Source organism: Gopherus flavomarginatus, chromosome 7 (assembly GCF_025201925.1).
Source record: "Gopherus flavomarginatus isolate rGopFla2 chromosome 7, rGopFla2.mat.asm, whole genome shotgun sequence".
Lineage (NCBI taxonomy): Eukaryota > Metazoa > Chordata > Testudines > Testudinidae > Gopherus > Gopherus flavomarginatus.
The window spans coordinates 16,392,241-16,410,077 of NC_066623.1; the positions used below are offsets into that span (position 1 = coordinate 16,392,241).

A 17,837-nucleotide genomic window follows, 5' to 3' on the forward strand; every position below is an offset into this window, starting at 1 on the left:
CATTTGGATCCTGCCCAGAAAGCCACGGGAGTGAATGATGTTGTAGTAAATCTGTTTTGACGGGGGATCTGCAGCACATAATATAGTCAGGATGTCATTAAGCCTATGGTGTGCTTGAAGGGACGAGTACGGAAAAATATGCTGCAAACAAAACCACCAGTCCCGGAGGTCAGCACCGAGCTTGGAAACAGGAAATGGCTCCTTGTGTAATTAACATCAGTTTCTTTCTTTATTATTAGCTACACAAACAGAAGGTTGGCATAGCTCCTGAGTGATCAAGTTAAACTCTGAACCATCACAAGCCCACCAGCCCTGGCGCAGTGGGTGGTGGGGAAGTGAACAAGAGTTTTGTTCCCTTTCTTGTATATTAGATGCTGAAACAGAAGTTTTGTGTTTGGTTTTTTTTTGCAAATCGGTCAAAATGCTTTGTGGGCTGGGGGTTTATGTGACCATCCCCACCCCCGATAAACCAATACAGCCGGCTTCAGCGTAACCAGAATTCACCATTCCAAGTATTGAGGTTTTTAATAATGATTTTCAGGAAAAATAACACGTGCACGCACCTGCACACCCCACCTCTGACCCATTTGCTACATTGGCCTTTCATATTAGCAGCATTGCAGATGACTTAGGTAGGGACTTGTGGGTTGATGACCAGGCTCACCTGGCAGTATGTTAATTGAAGAGGCCTCACTCCAGCACGCTATGCTTCCCAATTCCTGAAGAAAGATTTGAGGTCACACAGCCCATGGTATGTAATGCTGCAGCTGCATCCTTGTGCTCCCTGAATGCTCTGCCCCTCTGCTCTTTTGAGGGCTTTGTATTGTCCAGCAGCAAAACTCTGAGAGTAAAAGAACAAACCACCTTCTCTGCCTTCCCCCAAAGTCCCCTTTAAAATACCCCCCACCTCCAACAAAACAACTCAAAGAAGCTAAAAGGCTGCCTTGTAAAATGCAAACTATTGTGCCAGCACCCCCCAAAGCCTCCTGCAGTGACCCTGGAATTCCAGGGGGCAGGCTGGATTCCTCCATTGACAAAGTAAATTAGGGGGATTGTGGAGGGGAGAGAAAAGTAATGGGATGCCAGGACTTTTTGCCGAGACAATGCTTAGGGGGCTGGGAAACCAGTTTGACCAGTAAGTGGAGCCTGGGAATGGCGTGACAGCAGCACATAAAGGGATGAAAGGTGTGTGTAGATAATGTGATGAGGTTAAAAGGCTGCTTTGGCCTTGACACTAAGTATCCTTCAGTGGATAAACCTATTTGAAATCAGGAGGAGGTAGGCACTGATTTCTGAGGTGCATTCTTATGGTCTTGAGGGGATGCGATCAAGTAACTTAGTTCAAAAGCATACAGCAAAACTACAACAGCTCATAAGTGGCAGTGCAAAAAACAAAGCAATTACATAAAGAATGAGGCAGTAAAGAGCTGGGTGATTTTTAGTAGCAAGTAAAGAGACTTTTATGCAAAAGACACTTGTCTTGGGAGTATCCTTTTAAAAAATGTAAACGTTTTGTTCCCATGTCCCTTCCTGGCAGCTGAGCCGTGTGCTGGTGGGTAATTGTCCTGATGACCAGAACAGCTTCCAAAAATCCTTTTACGCTTTGCCCCTCCCCCTCAAAAGAAGCCCAAATGGTTCCTTCTGAGATCTCTGTGAGTCACAAATATGCATTTCCTGAAGTGGAACTGAACAGTGATATTCTGTTGCCTTCTGAAGGTAAAAAGACCGTCACAAAGCAGTGATTGTCCTTCCTTCCATTCATGTCATAACTGGCAGGTTTTGCTGGCTCACTGACCTTTCTTTCTGATGCTGGATCCTTTCCCGAGCCTGGATTACGTGTTCACTTTCCTAGGATGATCATCTTGCTTATTGTGCGTGACAGAATTCTTTTTCCTCTTCAGGCGGCCTGAGCTTGCACACGCTGCAAGGTGTAACTTCACTCCCGTTGAAACGTTTGCGGGATAAGGGCCTGGGTGTTCAAGCAGTGGCTTTCCCCTGGTGATGCTAAGAGTGGGGATGGTCCGTTCAGATAACATAAAGACTGACTAACACCTCACCCAAAAACTTGAAGTTTGGGGAGAGTCTTCTTTGCTTATTCCTTCCTATTTATACTCACTGGCTGGAAAGGACTGATCACCTCTTTTGCTGCTGTATTGTCTGCCTTAAATGTTTCAGAGGAGAGAGTTTTTTAAAAGTGGTGTTGAGAAAAGTCTTTTTGTTGAGAGAAAGAGAAACTTCACTGAATTCTGTGGAATGGGGTGGAGCTATTGGGGAATAGGAGTGAGGAAATAAAGGGAATCGGCTTATAGTTAGATCCGGTGACTGGTGGAATTTCCAAAGCCTCTACGTGACTCAGGAGAACAGTTCATACCCAAAGCCAATTGGCATTGTTCTCCTAACACACTTAAGGGCTTTGGAAAATACCACCTTGCATGTGGCAGGCTATGTGGTGACTTAATGAGGTTTGGATTGGGAACAGAAGCTGTGAATTGTAAAGTAATAAACAGGTGTATTAACTTCTTAGGCAGCTCTTTTCAGCCAAAAGAACCACAAGTCATGTGGAGGCTTAGCAAGCTATCTAGTGGAATTGCATCACCCACCACTGAAATGCTGTTGTCGCCTGGGGTGAATTTGGCAGCTGATTAACAGTGCATGGCAACACTGTGCAACAGTTAATGGCAGAATGTAATTCATTTATCTATTTAGACTTCAGCTGGGCTACCATTCATATTCTTCTGCAGAGTTCTGTGGGATCCTTGAGGATAACAGGTCAGGATATTTAAACTCACTTCTCCTATACTACAGTGCAGGGACATTGGCTTGGCACTGATTCAGAAGGAAGAATGCCATACAACATGGGTGAAATGCTGGTCCCATTGAAGACAATGACAAAACTCCCGCGGACATCAGTGGGGCCAGGATTTCATCCCTGGAGTCTCTCTTGGATGGCAGGGTGTGTGCACCTCAATCAAGTACTTTCGAGGCAAGTAGGTTGAGCCTGGGGAAGATCTGACAGGATCCAGGGCTGAGGTGACATGGCTGACTATTGCATACTTTTTAATACCTCTGATTTTTCATTTTTTCCCCTTCTCTCTTTTCCCCTACTTCTCAACAGATTTGTCTTCAGCAAAGCGGAAGTTTGCAGATTCCCTAAATGAGTTTAAATTCCGATGTATAGGAGATGCAGAAACAGATGATGAAATATGCATAGGTAAGTGGGAAGGCTACATTTGTTAAGGGGATCTCCCTTGATATTTCTGGACCGAGCTAGTCAGAACACAAGGTGCAGAGACATGTAATAGAAATACATGTGAAGTATTGATGAACCCAGAAGCTCCACTAAACTCCTTCCCAACCTGCAGAAACAATATCTTCCTTTTAATCCAGCCCTTGTATGAAGCCCAGGGAAACTGGAGTCTTGCAGTTTGCCCTGAAGTTGGCTCTGTCAAGCCAAGGGAAAGAGAGTTCCAGAGTCCAGGGCTTCTCATTGGCAATACCCTGCGACTAGCCCCTTTCTGTCTTAAAGCAGTGCATCTGTGAATCTGGTGGGACAAAGGCATGGCTAAATATAGCAAGTTCACGATCCAAAAGAGAAGGCTGCAACCTTCTTGCTAAGAAGTGGTGAAAAAAGTACTCCTGGCCACTCCTATCTGGACAAACAGAAGGAGATGAGGATCCAGTCGGACTCCCCAGGTTGTGATCCTGGTGGTAAAACCTGACCTTTTACTTTACTGCAAAGGATCAGCTCCTCCTCTAGTTGTTTTTCCCCCAGCCAGTCAACATTAGCTCTCTCCTATCAAGGTTGATCCCTCGGGCTTTTTACACACATACAGAAGCCTATATAACTAAATTGGGTTTAAGCCTCATCTTTAGTTAGAGTGTCTTATTTCAATTGAACATGAGTTGATGATTTGTTTTCTTTTTTGCCAAACCCCAGTCTCACTTAGACAGTGAGAAGGCTTGTCAGATAAGACGACCAAATGTTCTGGTCATACCTCACGTCCTGGGTGAGATGCCCTAGAACCTGTGTGAAACAGACCCAGCAGAGGATAAAGAATTGCCCATTGGGTAGTTCACTTTTAAGACCAACACAGCATCTCTCTGTCTGTGGGGCTTGAAGTATAGTTTTGTGGCTGCACGTCTTAGCAATCAGGTTGTTTTTTTAATAGTTAACTGTCAATAATCAAGATGAAAAAGAGCTATTTGAGTCATCCCAAGAGACTCCCAAGGGTCCATCTCCCAAGGGTCTGGGGCTGCAGGGCTGCACAATAAACTTGCCAGACGATGGCTCTACATGTCTGGCAGCCTAATTAAGGGCCTGTGGGTTGTTTTTGGGAAGATATACTAGGGAAAAGCCAGTCTGATATGTATTGTTCCTCCCAACCATGGTTCTGCACAGGTACACCGGCTTTGCTATCAGTGCTACTTGAAAAGTCCAAGGTTCAGAATTTCCTCTTTCTGTCTCTACTGCACTAAAATGTAAGGACAGAAACAAATCTGAATTGATTGGTTTTCCAGGTGACATAAAATACATAAATTTGCAACAAAGTGCAGTGAATTCGAACCTGGAGCAGACTTCTACATGCAAGGCTGAAAAGTACTACTTCATATCCCACTAACAATGTAGCTGTGCCACAAGGGAGTTCCATGCATTTGTTCAGAAGAGACCAGCATGCTGCTACTCGTGAATATATTCTAACAAAATTCAAAAACCAGTTCTTTGCTCTTATTAGCAGATCTCAATGAGCAGCCAACTTGCTAATAAAGTAAGGATGCAACAGCATTATCTAGCCCGATTGCCCAGTATTTCATGTTAAGAGTAACTAACTGCTGGAAATCTGTAGTCCAAACTTCTTTAATGTTAGAGACTTTACAGCCCTTTTTATATAATGAACCTGCTGGTGTGTCTCTTTCAGCAAAATCCCTGCAAGAATTCGCCACTGTTCTCCGGAATCTCGAAGATGAGCGAATGCGCATGGTATGGACTTTGATGCTTGTGACTTCTGAGTTAAACCTTCTTCTGTTTGATCCTTTGATAAAGGGGAGGGTTGGCGAGGAGTTCAGGGTCACTGTGGTGTTGGGAGAGGCCTATCGTCTGCTCATTTAGGCTGGAAGGTAAAAAGGGGCTTTAGGTACCTCGGCCTGAGTCTGTGGTGAATAGAAACTGGTGAATGCATTGAACTGATTTTGAAATGTGGGCTTGTGGCATGAAACGGGCTGACCCAGAGTCCCTTCACCAGGTCTGGGCAACTTTCAAATGGGTATTAGGTTCTATTTCGGATGCAGTGTGACTCCTCCTGACCTATGTACCAGAGGGAGAAGGGGCTGGCTGCATGACTTCTATGGTGTGGGGTGCAAAACAGTTCTGTAAGTCCCTCTTGTCTGTTTTGGCCATGAGCCACTGTATAGCTAACTAGCCAGGATTACTGGGTTTTATGATTGAAAGAATGGGAATATTTATTCTTAGGGACTGAGTCTTGGCAGCATGTCGGGCGGCAGCAAGTCACAGTGAGTTGTGACTCAATCTAACAGGCCCCACGTTGACAGAACACAGGCCAAATTATTCTTTTCAGGCTCTTGGTACATTTTTGCTTTCACTCTGAGTGCAGTGTCTCTGCTGCTGTTAAGTGCAGAAGCTGCTTTAGGCTAAAATACAATGTGCTTCCCTCCTCCCAGCAGTGCGATAACCTGTGCGTTTTCTATTTTGGGAAGGAAATTGGGTCCTCTCTTGTATCTGCAGATTTTCCACCTGGCTGGCTTTATGCTGTAAAGAACATTAACCACTTTCATTTTCACATTTGGTGTGTTTAAACTGAGTAACACTGGTGCTTGCAAGATGTGCCCTGGTATGCACTGCCACAATGGGGAGCATCCAGGTCGCTCCTGGATTTCTAGACAACGGGAGATGTAGATTGGCTGGGAGTGTGGGCGGGCAGCTTTCTCTAAAAGAATTTGAGGTCACAAGTGTTGTTCAGTGGATGAATTAGGGTTTTGGGGTTTGTGGACTCCGGCTTTGCTACTGACCATATACTTGACTATGAAATGACTTTGCTCCATATGACGGACAAATTACCTCCCCCTCTATGTGCCTCAGTTTATCCATTTGTGAAGCAGGGTGATGACCCTGTTTCTCACAGGGGAATTAGTGTTTGTAAAGTGTTTTGAGATCCTCTGATCAAAGACACAGTGGTTCTTCGTTTTGTTTTGTTTTTTAGATGTTGGACGGGTTTAAACCACTTTGCATTGAAATGTGAATTCTGCCTTGTATAAATGCATAGGAAGGGAAGGTCACTGCCCTGAAGATCTTAACCCTAAATTGGACAGATACAATGCGGTTAATAACCAAGCGTTTGTGAGTAGACAATGCTGAAGAGATGATGATAACCTGTGCCTTTATCTCATCAGATTGAGAATGCTGGTGAGGTCCTGATCACTCCACTGGAGAAATTCCGCAAGGAGCAAATTGGTGCTGCTAAGGTAGGTCAGCTGTGCTTCCATGCGCTGTGAATTGATTGGAATATCTGCACATGCTCAGACCTAGAAAGGCCTGAAAAGGATAAAAATATAGTGAAAACTTTCCCTAGTCCCCCCCCTACACCCCCCCGAAATGAAACTTGATTGAAATGTGCATAATGACGAGCAGCTCAGTTTGAGAGAGCCAGGGAAGTTGTACGTGCAGACCGGTACCATCTACTGGACACAAGGTCGTTACCTATGGGAGGGAAGCACTTCCAAAAGTTTCACACCTTCTATTTAAATTCTTATCTGAACATCTCTGCTGTGGCAGTGGGGCCATTCAAACTTCTAGCCCTGATTATAGTCCTTTGGTATGTCTGACCCTGTCTGAAAGCAGGTGGGATAGGACGAGGATCAAGTGCACACAAAGTTAAGCAAACTTTTTAATTCAAACCTCAAGCAAAGTTTGCATTACTTAGATGAAGTTCTCAACTGATCTTTTTTTCTTCCAGATCGATTCCCCACATCCCATATGTATAATTGGAATGCGTTCAGTTTTGTCCAGGTCTGTTCTCCCATCCCTACTGTGGAACCAGAATATATTCAGTTTTAATTTAGAAGAGCTTTGCTGAATAGAGCAAATCTCAAATAGATGACAACTGAACCAGTCTCTCTCATGGCTGCTACTGAAGCACGAGCCATGGTTTTTGCCTCTTTTCTGTCTTTTCACTGAAATTTAAAATTGCAGCTTCGTCTTTCGTCTGCTGCTCTCCTGTTACTATAACAACCTGTTTCTGCCTGCAGGAAACATAAGCTAATTCATTACCTGTATTCAGTAGCATTTAGGGGCCCCAGCTAGATTAGAGTCCTGTTGTAAAAGTCAAAGTGGCTTGGTCTAGTGTGGCAATTCCTATGCTGCGTTAGGGAGAAATCTGTAGCTGAAAAAAGATCCTTCAGAAATGGGCTGTTGTTAGTAGGTACCAGATACTATGGAGAAAGTTGTGCTCTCCCTCAGAGCAGTGCCTTAGCAGGGTGTCAGCTGTGGGTACAAGGAAAGCAAAATACCTGTGCAGTTCCAGACTTTGTTAATCTCCATAGACCTTTGAAGGATCTGGTTCATTGTGTTGTGATGGGCTGGCAGTTTATGTGCACTGCAGTTTTATGTTGGAGGTAGCAAGTGGAGTATTTATCCCAAAGAGGGAAAGATGAAGGGCTGGAATATTCCACCAAAGTGTGTGTGTTGGCATTTAACCAGAATTGTAAACCCTCCATAACTTCAGAAGTTTCCTCTGGGATCCTCTCAGTACCTGGGGAGGTGGCCAGGACCTTGGGAAACACTCACAGTGCTGAGGGAGGAGATTCTGCTGCCTCCTGTATGGTAGGTGTGAATTCTGGTGCTGATGGCAAGAACAACTGGGATTGCTGGACTTGGTTCCTGATGGTATTTGCTTTTAGTCCTTTTTTAGAACTGCGACTGGAGTAGCCCCATGGCACTGCACAGATTTAAAAATATTACATTACCAGACTACTTAGAAAGGGCTCTAGAATTTGATGCCAATTTTTCTTAATCAGTTTCAGATTAGTGTGAGGCTTTTTTCCTTCTCCAGAGGGGAATTGATCCATGTGTGTGAGATGATGATGTCAGCTGGCGGGTATGGCAACAAAATGGCTTTGGCTGGTAGATGTCAATAATATCTGTGAGGAGGCACCTGCCTTGGTAGCACTGGTTATTTTACTGTGCTCGTAGGAGAGAGCTTTGATTACAGTGCATTCTCTGTTACTGTTCTCACTGGAGTTCCCGACCCACGTAGTGAATGCATTGTTTGTGTGAAATAACCTGCTGTATTTCCAGGTGCATTTGTGTCACTTCTAAGGTTTGAGTTTTGCAGACTTTTTTCAGAATTGCAGATCCCACTAAAACCAGAAGAGAAAAATCCCTTTGTGCCCACTTACATCAGAGATGAATTTGGCTCCTGCTATTGACTGACTTTGTACTTCACTTCCTGGGGACAGTAAAGGAATTTGCAGTTTGTGACTTTCTGCACTGGCTTTGGCATATTTGTGGTTTTGCTGTCTAGGTAACCTTTCCCATCAGATGCTGGTGTGGAGGGAGGTGGAGAGTGAATTCTGCCATCCAGTTGCCCTCAGAAGGGCTGTGAAGAATGTGTGTTTTTGAGGCTGTTTGAAAGTCCCACATCACCATGGGGAAGGCAGTGGAGGATGTAAATGAACCCTAGAGAATGTTCAGAAGCTCAAATTAAGAGACTTTGAAAGCTTTAATTTCTGAGGTGAGCAGGCCCACGGTGGTGGAAGGATATTTGGACAGAAATAACAGGTATGCTAGTATCATAGTAAGCTTGCAAAGATGCCCAGAATCAAACCAAAGTGCTGCTTAGCAGAATCCAACGATAAAGGAAACTGAGTGTCATGCAGCTTTGTTTTCTTGGCTGTTTATATTGTCCTATGAGACGCTGTCTTCTGTGCACTCGGGTGCTCTCAGGAATCTGCATCCATGCCCCAGCCTCTCTGTCAAGAGGCCTTTCTAGTAGCGCAGCTGTTGAAGAATAACTTTGGCAAAAAGCACTTTGCTTTCATCTTCTATTGCCATTTCTTTTGTGGCTTGAGCTTGCCAGACACCGTCCTGTCCTTGGCTGCCCTCCTGGACAAAGCATCTTGGCAGGTCTCAAGTGAGCAAACGAGATCATGAAATCTTGATGACATTTACCCCTTCAAAATGCTGCTCTTTTGCTCACTCCGGGGTTCACATGTGGACACAGGCGGCCTGTCATTTGGGTCAGCTTCTCTGAAGTGGAGGAATGGGGGTTCTTGTGCGATGGTGGATGCTTTTGGACTGATCATGTGGCCTGGCTACTGCCCAGGGTTCTGTCACCAAGCATGGCTGGCACACCCCCAGAGGGGTCACTGCTGTTATATAAACCAAGTGATTTGCTTGAGTTAAGTGCCTTGTATATGGAGCTAATTAAAAGCAGGAGCACTTGGGTTTGTGGAGCTTCCCTCCTCCCACTTTTGTCCAGTTTGGCACCAACTGCAGCATGTCTTCTGTGGACAAGGACCTCAGCTTGCAGTCAGTCTAATGTGGTCTTCAGAAGTCACTATTTTAAAACTTAGAATACATCAGTCTTCTCTGCTTAGTGCTCTCAGGCTCTCATGAGCCAAGGTCTAGTGGAGGGGATAAGTATGCTAAGGAAAGCCCTCTGAATGCACCTCTTTGATGCAAAGGCTGCAGTTTCATTCCCAAATGTATTATGGAGATGGAGGGAGAAAGGGGAGGAAAGTGGGAGGAGGTGGATAAAGGTTATGTTGAAGTGGCCATTTGAAGCTTCCAATTCAGAGAATCTAGCTGGTAGATCATCATACTGAGGGACACATGCTGGGTTAAGGTGTCACTGTGGTGGGCAGGGTGTTGGGCGCAAGGAGTGCGCTAGCATTCTTGGCAGTTGTGTAACCAATGACCTGCACTCGGTGCTGGAAATGTCTCTGGATCAGCTCTGGGAACTGGTTATTTGATGAGCTTTGGGGTTTGCAAATGGGTAGAAAGTCTCACTTCCTAGGTCACAGATTTAAATCTGACTCTGTTTAGCTGAAATCCATTATATGATGGCTGCTCAGCAGCCAGTTTTGAAACAAAGTAGGGGCCTCAGTCTGTTTCACTGTGGCTTTAGGAAGTGGTTCCATGGCCACAATTAACTTGCACCCTTGTTGACATGACTGAATGCATCAGGTCCTGGGGAAAACTGGCCCAAGGGGAAAAAGTCACCTAGTCAGGAAGCTACTGTCAGGTTCTGTGTATATGTTATTTTCTTTCTGTATTGTAGCATGGTGAACGCCACTGTTCTTAGTTCTTTAGAAGCACTCCATTATTCCCCCCCTTAGTTTTCATAGACATTTGTTAATTAAAATTCCTTTGATCTTTCAGTGTTACACTGGAACAATGTTCCCTGTTGGAAATTGTTCATTCACATTCAGCTGACCACAGCAAGGCTGCTGGTGTGCTCAGACGACTGCCTATTGTGCTGACCAGAGTTGTCTAATGTTGTTTCCTTGCACTCCCCTACCTGTCATCTCTTGTCTGGCACTTAGAGTGTAAGCTGTTTTGGGGTAGGGACAATCTTTGTTCAGTGTTTGAACAGTGCCGAGCACAATAGGGTCTTGGTCCATGACTTGGACCCCTAGCTGCTGTGGTAACACCAGTAATATCACTGTCTTGGTGTTGGGGCCCCTAAGGAGTCAGTGTCATGTGACTGCTCTTGATGGTTTAATGTGACAGTTGTTTAGTGATGTTTGTTTTTTTTGTAGGATGCCAAGAAGAAGTACGACAAGGAGACGGAGAAGTATTGCGGTGTCTTGGAAAAGCACTTAAACTTGTCTTCTAAGAAGAAAGAATCACAACTTCAAGAGGTGAGAGCAAGCTCTGGTTTTCAACTTCTGTCATTCTCCTGAGTCAGATCCCGTCATGATCTCTATCTACAACTACGAGAACCCACTGCGTGGCTGTAAAATGGATATGTTCATGCTGATAGAGAATGACAGGGGTTTTCTCTCTGTTTTGGTAAAGTGAATCCAGGATGCCACCAAAAAGACAATGACTAGGCGGAGAGAGAGACCGCCTGTGGTTAAAAGCACGGGATATCAGGAGACTAGAGTCTTACTGCTGGACCTGCTACAGACATCCTGTATCAACTTGGCTAAGTTGCTTCCCTGTTTTGTGTCTCAATTTCCTAGCCCATAAAATGTGCCCATTAATACCTAATAAGCAGGAAAGGTTGTGAGCTTAATTTATTAACGCTTCAAAACTGCATAAAACCCTCTAATTCAGATGGAAGCGATCTAATTATTAACAATTTACTGTGCCATACCCTAAGTAAGGGTGCATCTACGCTGCAAAACCAACCAAACAACGACATCCAACCACCACCGTCCCTCAGTGGAGAGCCTGAGAATCCAGGTCTACAGACTTGGGCTTGCAGGGCTCGTGCTATGGCTGTAAAAATAGCTGAGTGAATGTTCTGGCTTGGGCTGGGACTGAGCCTCTCTCTTCCTCCCCTTCCTTCCACCCTCCCTTCAAGGTAGACATACCCGAAGTCACTCCTGTGAACTTCAGTGATCCCTGAGCTGGCCTAGGGTCTGTTTTTTGATCTGCCCAGGACATTATCCATTGATTGACCTTTGAGAATGACTTCTGGGAAAGAGATCTGGGCTGAAGCTTGTACGTTTTTTGTGGCAGGGACTGTCTTTTAATTCTGTGTTTTGTGTAACATCTAGCACAATGAGGTCCTAGTCCATGACTGGAGCTGCTAGGCAATATGATAATAAAACTAATAAATAATAATTACTTGCCTTTCTAAAATCAACCAAACCTCTCCCCCCGCCCCCATAAATCCCCATAATTATCCACATTTGTCTCCCGATTCACATAACTGTATAAGCCAGTTGTATGCCCTTATTAATCTGTCCCTGCTGGATAGCACAGATAGTCCATTGGTTATTTATTACTTATAATACAGCAGTGCCCTCAGGCCTCAGTAGTGGTTGTGGCTTGTTGATTAGGGTCCCATTGTATTAGGCTGCTAAATATTATGATCTTGTTGCTCCTTGATCACCGTTTTACTTTAAGCATTCAAAGTACTGCATATTCAGTGCTGTGCAGTACTGGAGTGGGAGGATTCTATTTTAGAAAGAGGAGGGAACATAGTGGCAAAGAACACATTATGCCATTTAAAATAAGTGTTCCTTGAGTATTAAGGTACCTTTCTCCAAGGAAAAGCCTAATAATGCCAGCAGCTACTGTATTGGTATTGTTCCAGTGTAACTGCAGTAAAGAACTGTAGAGCATATCAGGGTAGCAGCACTGAATACCAGTGCCATCTGGTGGAGATTTTTTATGTTAAACTTTGGTTTGGGGGCCTATTGCCAAGCAGAGAATACTTAGTTAGCATAGGCCCAGGCTTTCAGACTTGTTTACATAAAAGTAAGGCACCTCATTCCATGATTAGGCACCCAAATAAAAGGCCTGATTTTCACAGGTATGCAGCACCCACAGCTCCCATTGATTCCAAGAAAGTTCATACAGAATGAGTTATGTAAGCTGAGCCTCTCTGAAAGTCATGGCCTTAAACTGGAATGGGGCATCTAACTCTAGGCCTCCAAGTTTGAAAATGTTGGGTTTGGTTCTTCATGGCATATAAAAGTGGTACAACTTATGTTCACAGCTTGTAAATTGGGATTCCAGAGAGGGGAAGTCAGCCAGAGGAATGACAGATGCATGCTGGAAAGTATGCAAGTGGCGGTAACTTTAGAAGAGGGTTACTGTACCTTATTGGCACTATATAGCTGCATTGTAGGGCCCTGCCCTATTAAGAGACAGTAGTTCATGTGTGGGAAACCCTTCACTTTGTACCAACTTCCTCTTACTGCCGATACATCTGGGAGAGTGAAATATCTACATGTACAATGGTTATAGTAAAGGGAAGGGGGAAAGAACCTGTGCGAATTCTCTGTTGCTCTACAGTTCTGGCTGTTGAACAATTTAAACAGCACAGAAAGTCTGATTTGCCATTTAATTGCTGGCAAGTCCAATATACTGCATCATGTTTTCTGATTTTCAGAGCTCTCTTTGCTAAATACCTCGCTGTCTGCATTATAGACACACGACAAATGTTACAGGTTGGTCATGGTGGAAATAACCCATTTCACAGTTTTCTCACAGATTAATAGGGATAAGTTCATATTAAAAAGGAAGTGATTACCAAAAATGGTCTTCAAAAGTAAAAGCAGCCGCCTGTTAGCTCTGTATTGGACACAGTGTATGGTATGTCCTCCTGGGGTAGATTGCTCTTATCAAATTACCCTGGCGCTGACTTCTCAGCGGTCTTGCTGTAGTCAAGCTCTGTGCAAGGTACTATTAGTCTAGAAAGTTATACCTGTATAATTATGTTGGGTAAGGCTGTGGGTATTTTTAATTGATGTCATTAATCTGATACAACCCCTAGTGTGGACTGAACTAGACCAGTGTAAACAAGGCTATAGAAAACAGCCTTGCACTGAGTGGGGATGGACTAGGTATCTAACAGGCCTTGCTTGCCATTCACTTCTAGAATTCTCTGAAAACCTGTTTTATAATTGCAGTGGGGGGCACAGCAGAGGCAAAGGAAACAATTGAGTAAATAAAGGGGCTGCAATGTATTTATTTAGTGTAATAATCCTTATACTTTGTAAAGCAAGAGATAATTAGAATAAGGCCTGGAATCAGGATTCCTAGTTCTGCTACTGGTTTTCTGAGGACCTCGGGCAAGTTATTTAGAGTCTGAATCCCTCCTCACCCCCAGTTTCTAGCACCTACATTTGATTTCAGTGGGAACTGTGGTGCTTAGAAACACATCTGAAAAACAGCCCATAGCCTCTCTGACCTCAAGGTCCTCATCTGTAAAATGGGTGCAGTAGTCTTTAACTACTTTGCAATGTGGTGATTGTGAGATTTTAAGTGCTATGCAATCCTTAAATGAGTTATGACAGAGAAGGGGTACATCTGATTACAAAGTTACTGAGTCATTTTATTTTTATTTGTGTGTCACCATAGTTTGGGAACTGATCATATCCAGCTTTGATCATTGGGAAGAACTGAATCCATAGTCACAAAGGAAAAAGAGGTCAACAGGTTTCTAGGAGCAGAGGTCTGAAGGCCACCATAATTCCTCCCCATATTAAAAAAAGGGATGGTGTCTCACATAAGAGTGATGTTGTTCCACCCAGGCACGTACGTGTGTGTCTGGATGCACCATCACGGTGGCTAAGGACGGTCGCTAGCCATGTTCTCTTGGGCTTTGGAGTCAAACCATCCTCAAAGAACAATGCGCTTTCCTTGTTCTGGTTCGTCAAAGCTAGAGCCCAGTGGCCTTCATGGTGAGATGCAGGATGTATACTAAGCGATCTGAGTATTTATTTGACTATGGAATATTACTGGAGGGACTCTTATTATCATGGGTTTGCTGGTTGGGGCAGAGAAGCTGGGGAAGCTGCTTTGTACTTCATAGTCTTCATGTATTTATTGCTTTTACTGTATGTTGTCCACCTGGCAGTCATGGACATAAGAACACAAAAATAATTAAATACATAATTTTCAGATGAAGAAAGCGTCTTCATGCGAACTAGGTTTGTATGTAATCTCCCTGCCATCTGCTTAGCCGTGCTTTGGTATCTGGTACTAAATGTATGTTCTGTATGGACTCGTTCTTATTAGGCCCAGATATCTTGTGATCCTGAAGCTAAATGTTCAGTCAGTAGTTATACTGTATCTCCTCTCTAATTCCCATGGTGCTCACAGGCAGACAGCCAGGTGGACCTGGTTCGACAGCATTTTTATGAAGTCTCCCTTGAGTATGTCTTCAAGGTGCAAGAAGTCCAGGAGAGGAAGATGTTTGAATTTGTGGAACCTGTGAGTAAACATTCAAAATTTCTTAGCCTACTGAATGTTGCTGGCCACTAAATTACTTTACAGTATAGAAGTTCTGTCTGAGGTACTGATAATATGAAACAGTTTCTCTTTTGTTTTGATGCAAGGCCTGATATAGCTGCTATTCCAGAGCCATCTGACAAACAGCAACTTCAATAACCCAAGTATGAAGCGTGTGTTCTAGTGGGTGGAACATGAACCAACCACTTCAGGTGGCTGGAACATTAACGCTTAATAACTTATCGAGAGACAGAGAGAAGAGAAGAATGCAGGGGTGGGGATGGCCCTCTTGGAAATTCCAGGTGAAAATTGTCAACAGGTTCCAGCTGTCAGCTAAGTTTAAGAACAGAACATTAGGTAGCCTGAGCTACTGGTTATCTGTAGAAACCAGTGGAGACCAGCTGGATTTGCAAGCTGATGGAATAACTGCAGAGTCCACACATTTTAATCAGCAAGGTCTCTTCCTTAAGGGATAGAACTGAGGACAGGTAAGTGAAATAAGTTCTAAGCAGGAAGAAAAAGGGGATAACTCCCCCAGCTAACTTCAACCCAGACCCTGAACTCTGGTTGTAGAGACCAACCTTTCCATTGTACTTGCAGGAAGGCTTGGGTACCCATTGTGCAAGGGCATAGGCTAGTGGAGATAGAGTTGTTAGATCATGTTCACTGGGCACAAAACTCTGATGTGTTCTACAAGAATTTCCACCAGGGTGAAGTCTTACGGACGAGAGGCTCGTTATTAGACAGTGGTCAACTGGCGAATGAAACTTCTGAACCAGGTTTTATCTGTTAAGGGGAAAATAAAAGCCAATTATAACAGTAGCATCTGAGATTAATGGAGTCTTAGAGAGAGAAGAAGAGAAAAATAGGATTAAAGAAATGATACAGGAATAAAAATTAAGTAGAAGAGTCTTACCTCTGCATGAGCTCAGGTGTTATGCCTGGTGAAGCACCTCTGAGGGATTTGATAAAACCCTATTTCAGTCCTTTTAAGAGAAGAATAAACCAAAGTAAAAAGAAAGTACGACCTTTGCACCAGCTGCTTATTGCCTGGTTTACCCTGACAAGGCATGACTTCGCTTCTCAGTAAAGTGATGGGTGAACTATTCAAGGATATGCAGGATTTTTACTAGACAAGCGGAAGGCCTAGTTATCAGGAAAGCTCAGCTTGATATTCTACAGAAGTTGTCTAGACAGACTCCTGCTTTGTTCGGTACAATATGGCACGTTAGTGAAGCACAGAGGAGTCTTTTGTGAGCATTGGACTTGAAACAGCAGGGTAAATTGAGCCTAAAGAAGAAGGGTAGTTTAGTTAGATACTCACCTCTGTGGTCAAAAAGTTCATCGTTTGGGGATCCCAGTGGAACTGGTTCTGGGCAAAACCCAAGATGCTAGTACTTTGGTTCATATATTATCAGCTATCAGTGAATTCAGGAAATCTCATGGAAAGAAGGAATGATGGCCTGCTGGATGCTGAACTGGGTCAGTCCCCAGTTCAGCAGTGACTTTTGGCACTTTTTTGTGCCTCTGTTTTCCATCAGTAAAATGGGGCAATACTTATTAACCTCTTCTGGATGTTGAGATAAAATCCACTAATGGTTGTGAGGCACTTGGATGCTGCAGTGACGAAGGCCCATACGTCCCTATAAAACCCTATTTAAGTCCTAGGTAGAATAGGAAAAAGGATTTTTTTTTCATAATACTGAATCACTCACACACCCCCAGTCTGGGATTCAGCCAGAAGTGCAGAGGAAAGAACAATAAATCACAGCATGTTTTTGAGAACTTCCTCTTTGGTTTAGAGGTTGCTATGTAGGTTGAGGTTGGTTTGTAAGCCGAATTGGTTCAACCAGTCCTCATGTTAATCCATTTCCTGAAAGGGAAAATGAGCTGTTTTGAGGCAGAGTTGGGAAACGAAGCCAAATCCCTTATGGAAGTAGGACACACAAGTTAATACTATGGAAGGTATTAATTGTAAAGGGGCAATATTAATTAACATTGTTGTGTTCAGTGAATGTAGCCTGTGTAAGAGATTCTGGGGAGTAGGGAGGAATCTCTCTCTCTCTCTCTCTCTCTGATTTCCAGGAATCAGTTTCATAGTATCTTCCCTTTGTTTGTTATAATGGTGTGACAGAGGGAGAGCTGGAGAATGGAGAAATGTGTGCACTGGCTTTCAGGGGGTCATTGCATGCAGTTGCTATATTTTGGACTTCAACTGGTGTTAGGGTGGTTAGGCTGCATCTTGCTGTCGTCTTGAATGTTTCTTCACACAGGGTCTTGTACCCTCTGATGGCTTTTGTGCACCTTCCAGCCAGCATCTCCTGTCCCTATCCACTGTTGAAGAGAGAAAATGGAGGTTACACCCCTAGAACTTCCCTCAGTCTCATCTGGGTCTTCACTCTCTTCTTCCCTCATCTCCATTGCTTATTTTTCCCAACCGTACAAGAACTCCTAAATGATTCAATTCTGTACGTGCACCTATCAAAGTGTAGAGGGAGATTTTTTCCCCCCTAAAGGCACCAATAGGAAATAAATGTCCAACTTCCACTGACTGTTAACTAATTTACCAGTTCCCATTTATACCTTTAAAAATCTGCCCCTCTAAAACGTTGATCCATTCAATGACATCTTCGGCATCAGTCGATTTGAAAAAGGTGGTAGTCTCTATTGATGAATATGGTTCTTTGCAGCTGCTGGCGTTCCTGCAAGGGCTCTTCACATTCTACCATCACGGCTATGAACTCGCAAAGGACTTCAGCGACTTCAAGACAGAGCTGACAATCAGTATACAGAATGTAAGTATATGCAAAGGAGACAGTCTGTATGTGAATGTGTGTGACTGTCTTGCACAGAGAATTAACATTTTCCCTATATATAATTAGCTTTCCTGTATACTACTCAACAGTAGGCT

General features: G+C 43.8%; 1 protein-coding gene across 3 annotated transcripts in view; it reads left to right on the plus strand.

Annotated features, from left to right (window-relative positions):
• Positions 1–17,837, plus strand: part of ARHGAP26 (Rho GTPase activating protein 26) — a 533,008-nt gene that overhangs the window by 300,254 nt on the left and 214,917 nt on the right. For all 3 annotated transcript variants that reach the window (XM_050962626.1, XM_050962623.1, XM_050962625.1), the window contains 6 exons: positions 3,116–3,211; positions 4,917–4,978; positions 6,406–6,477; positions 10,774–10,875; positions 14,798–14,908; positions 17,617–17,721. In XM_050962626.1, the coding sequence (XP_050818583.1) occupies positions 3,116–3,211; positions 4,917–4,978; positions 6,406–6,477; positions 10,774–10,875; positions 14,798–14,908; positions 17,617–17,721 (548 nt within the window). The remainder of the gene's footprint in view (positions 1–3,115; positions 3,212–4,916; positions 4,979–6,405; positions 6,478–10,773; positions 10,876–14,797; positions 14,909–17,616; positions 17,722–17,837) is intronic.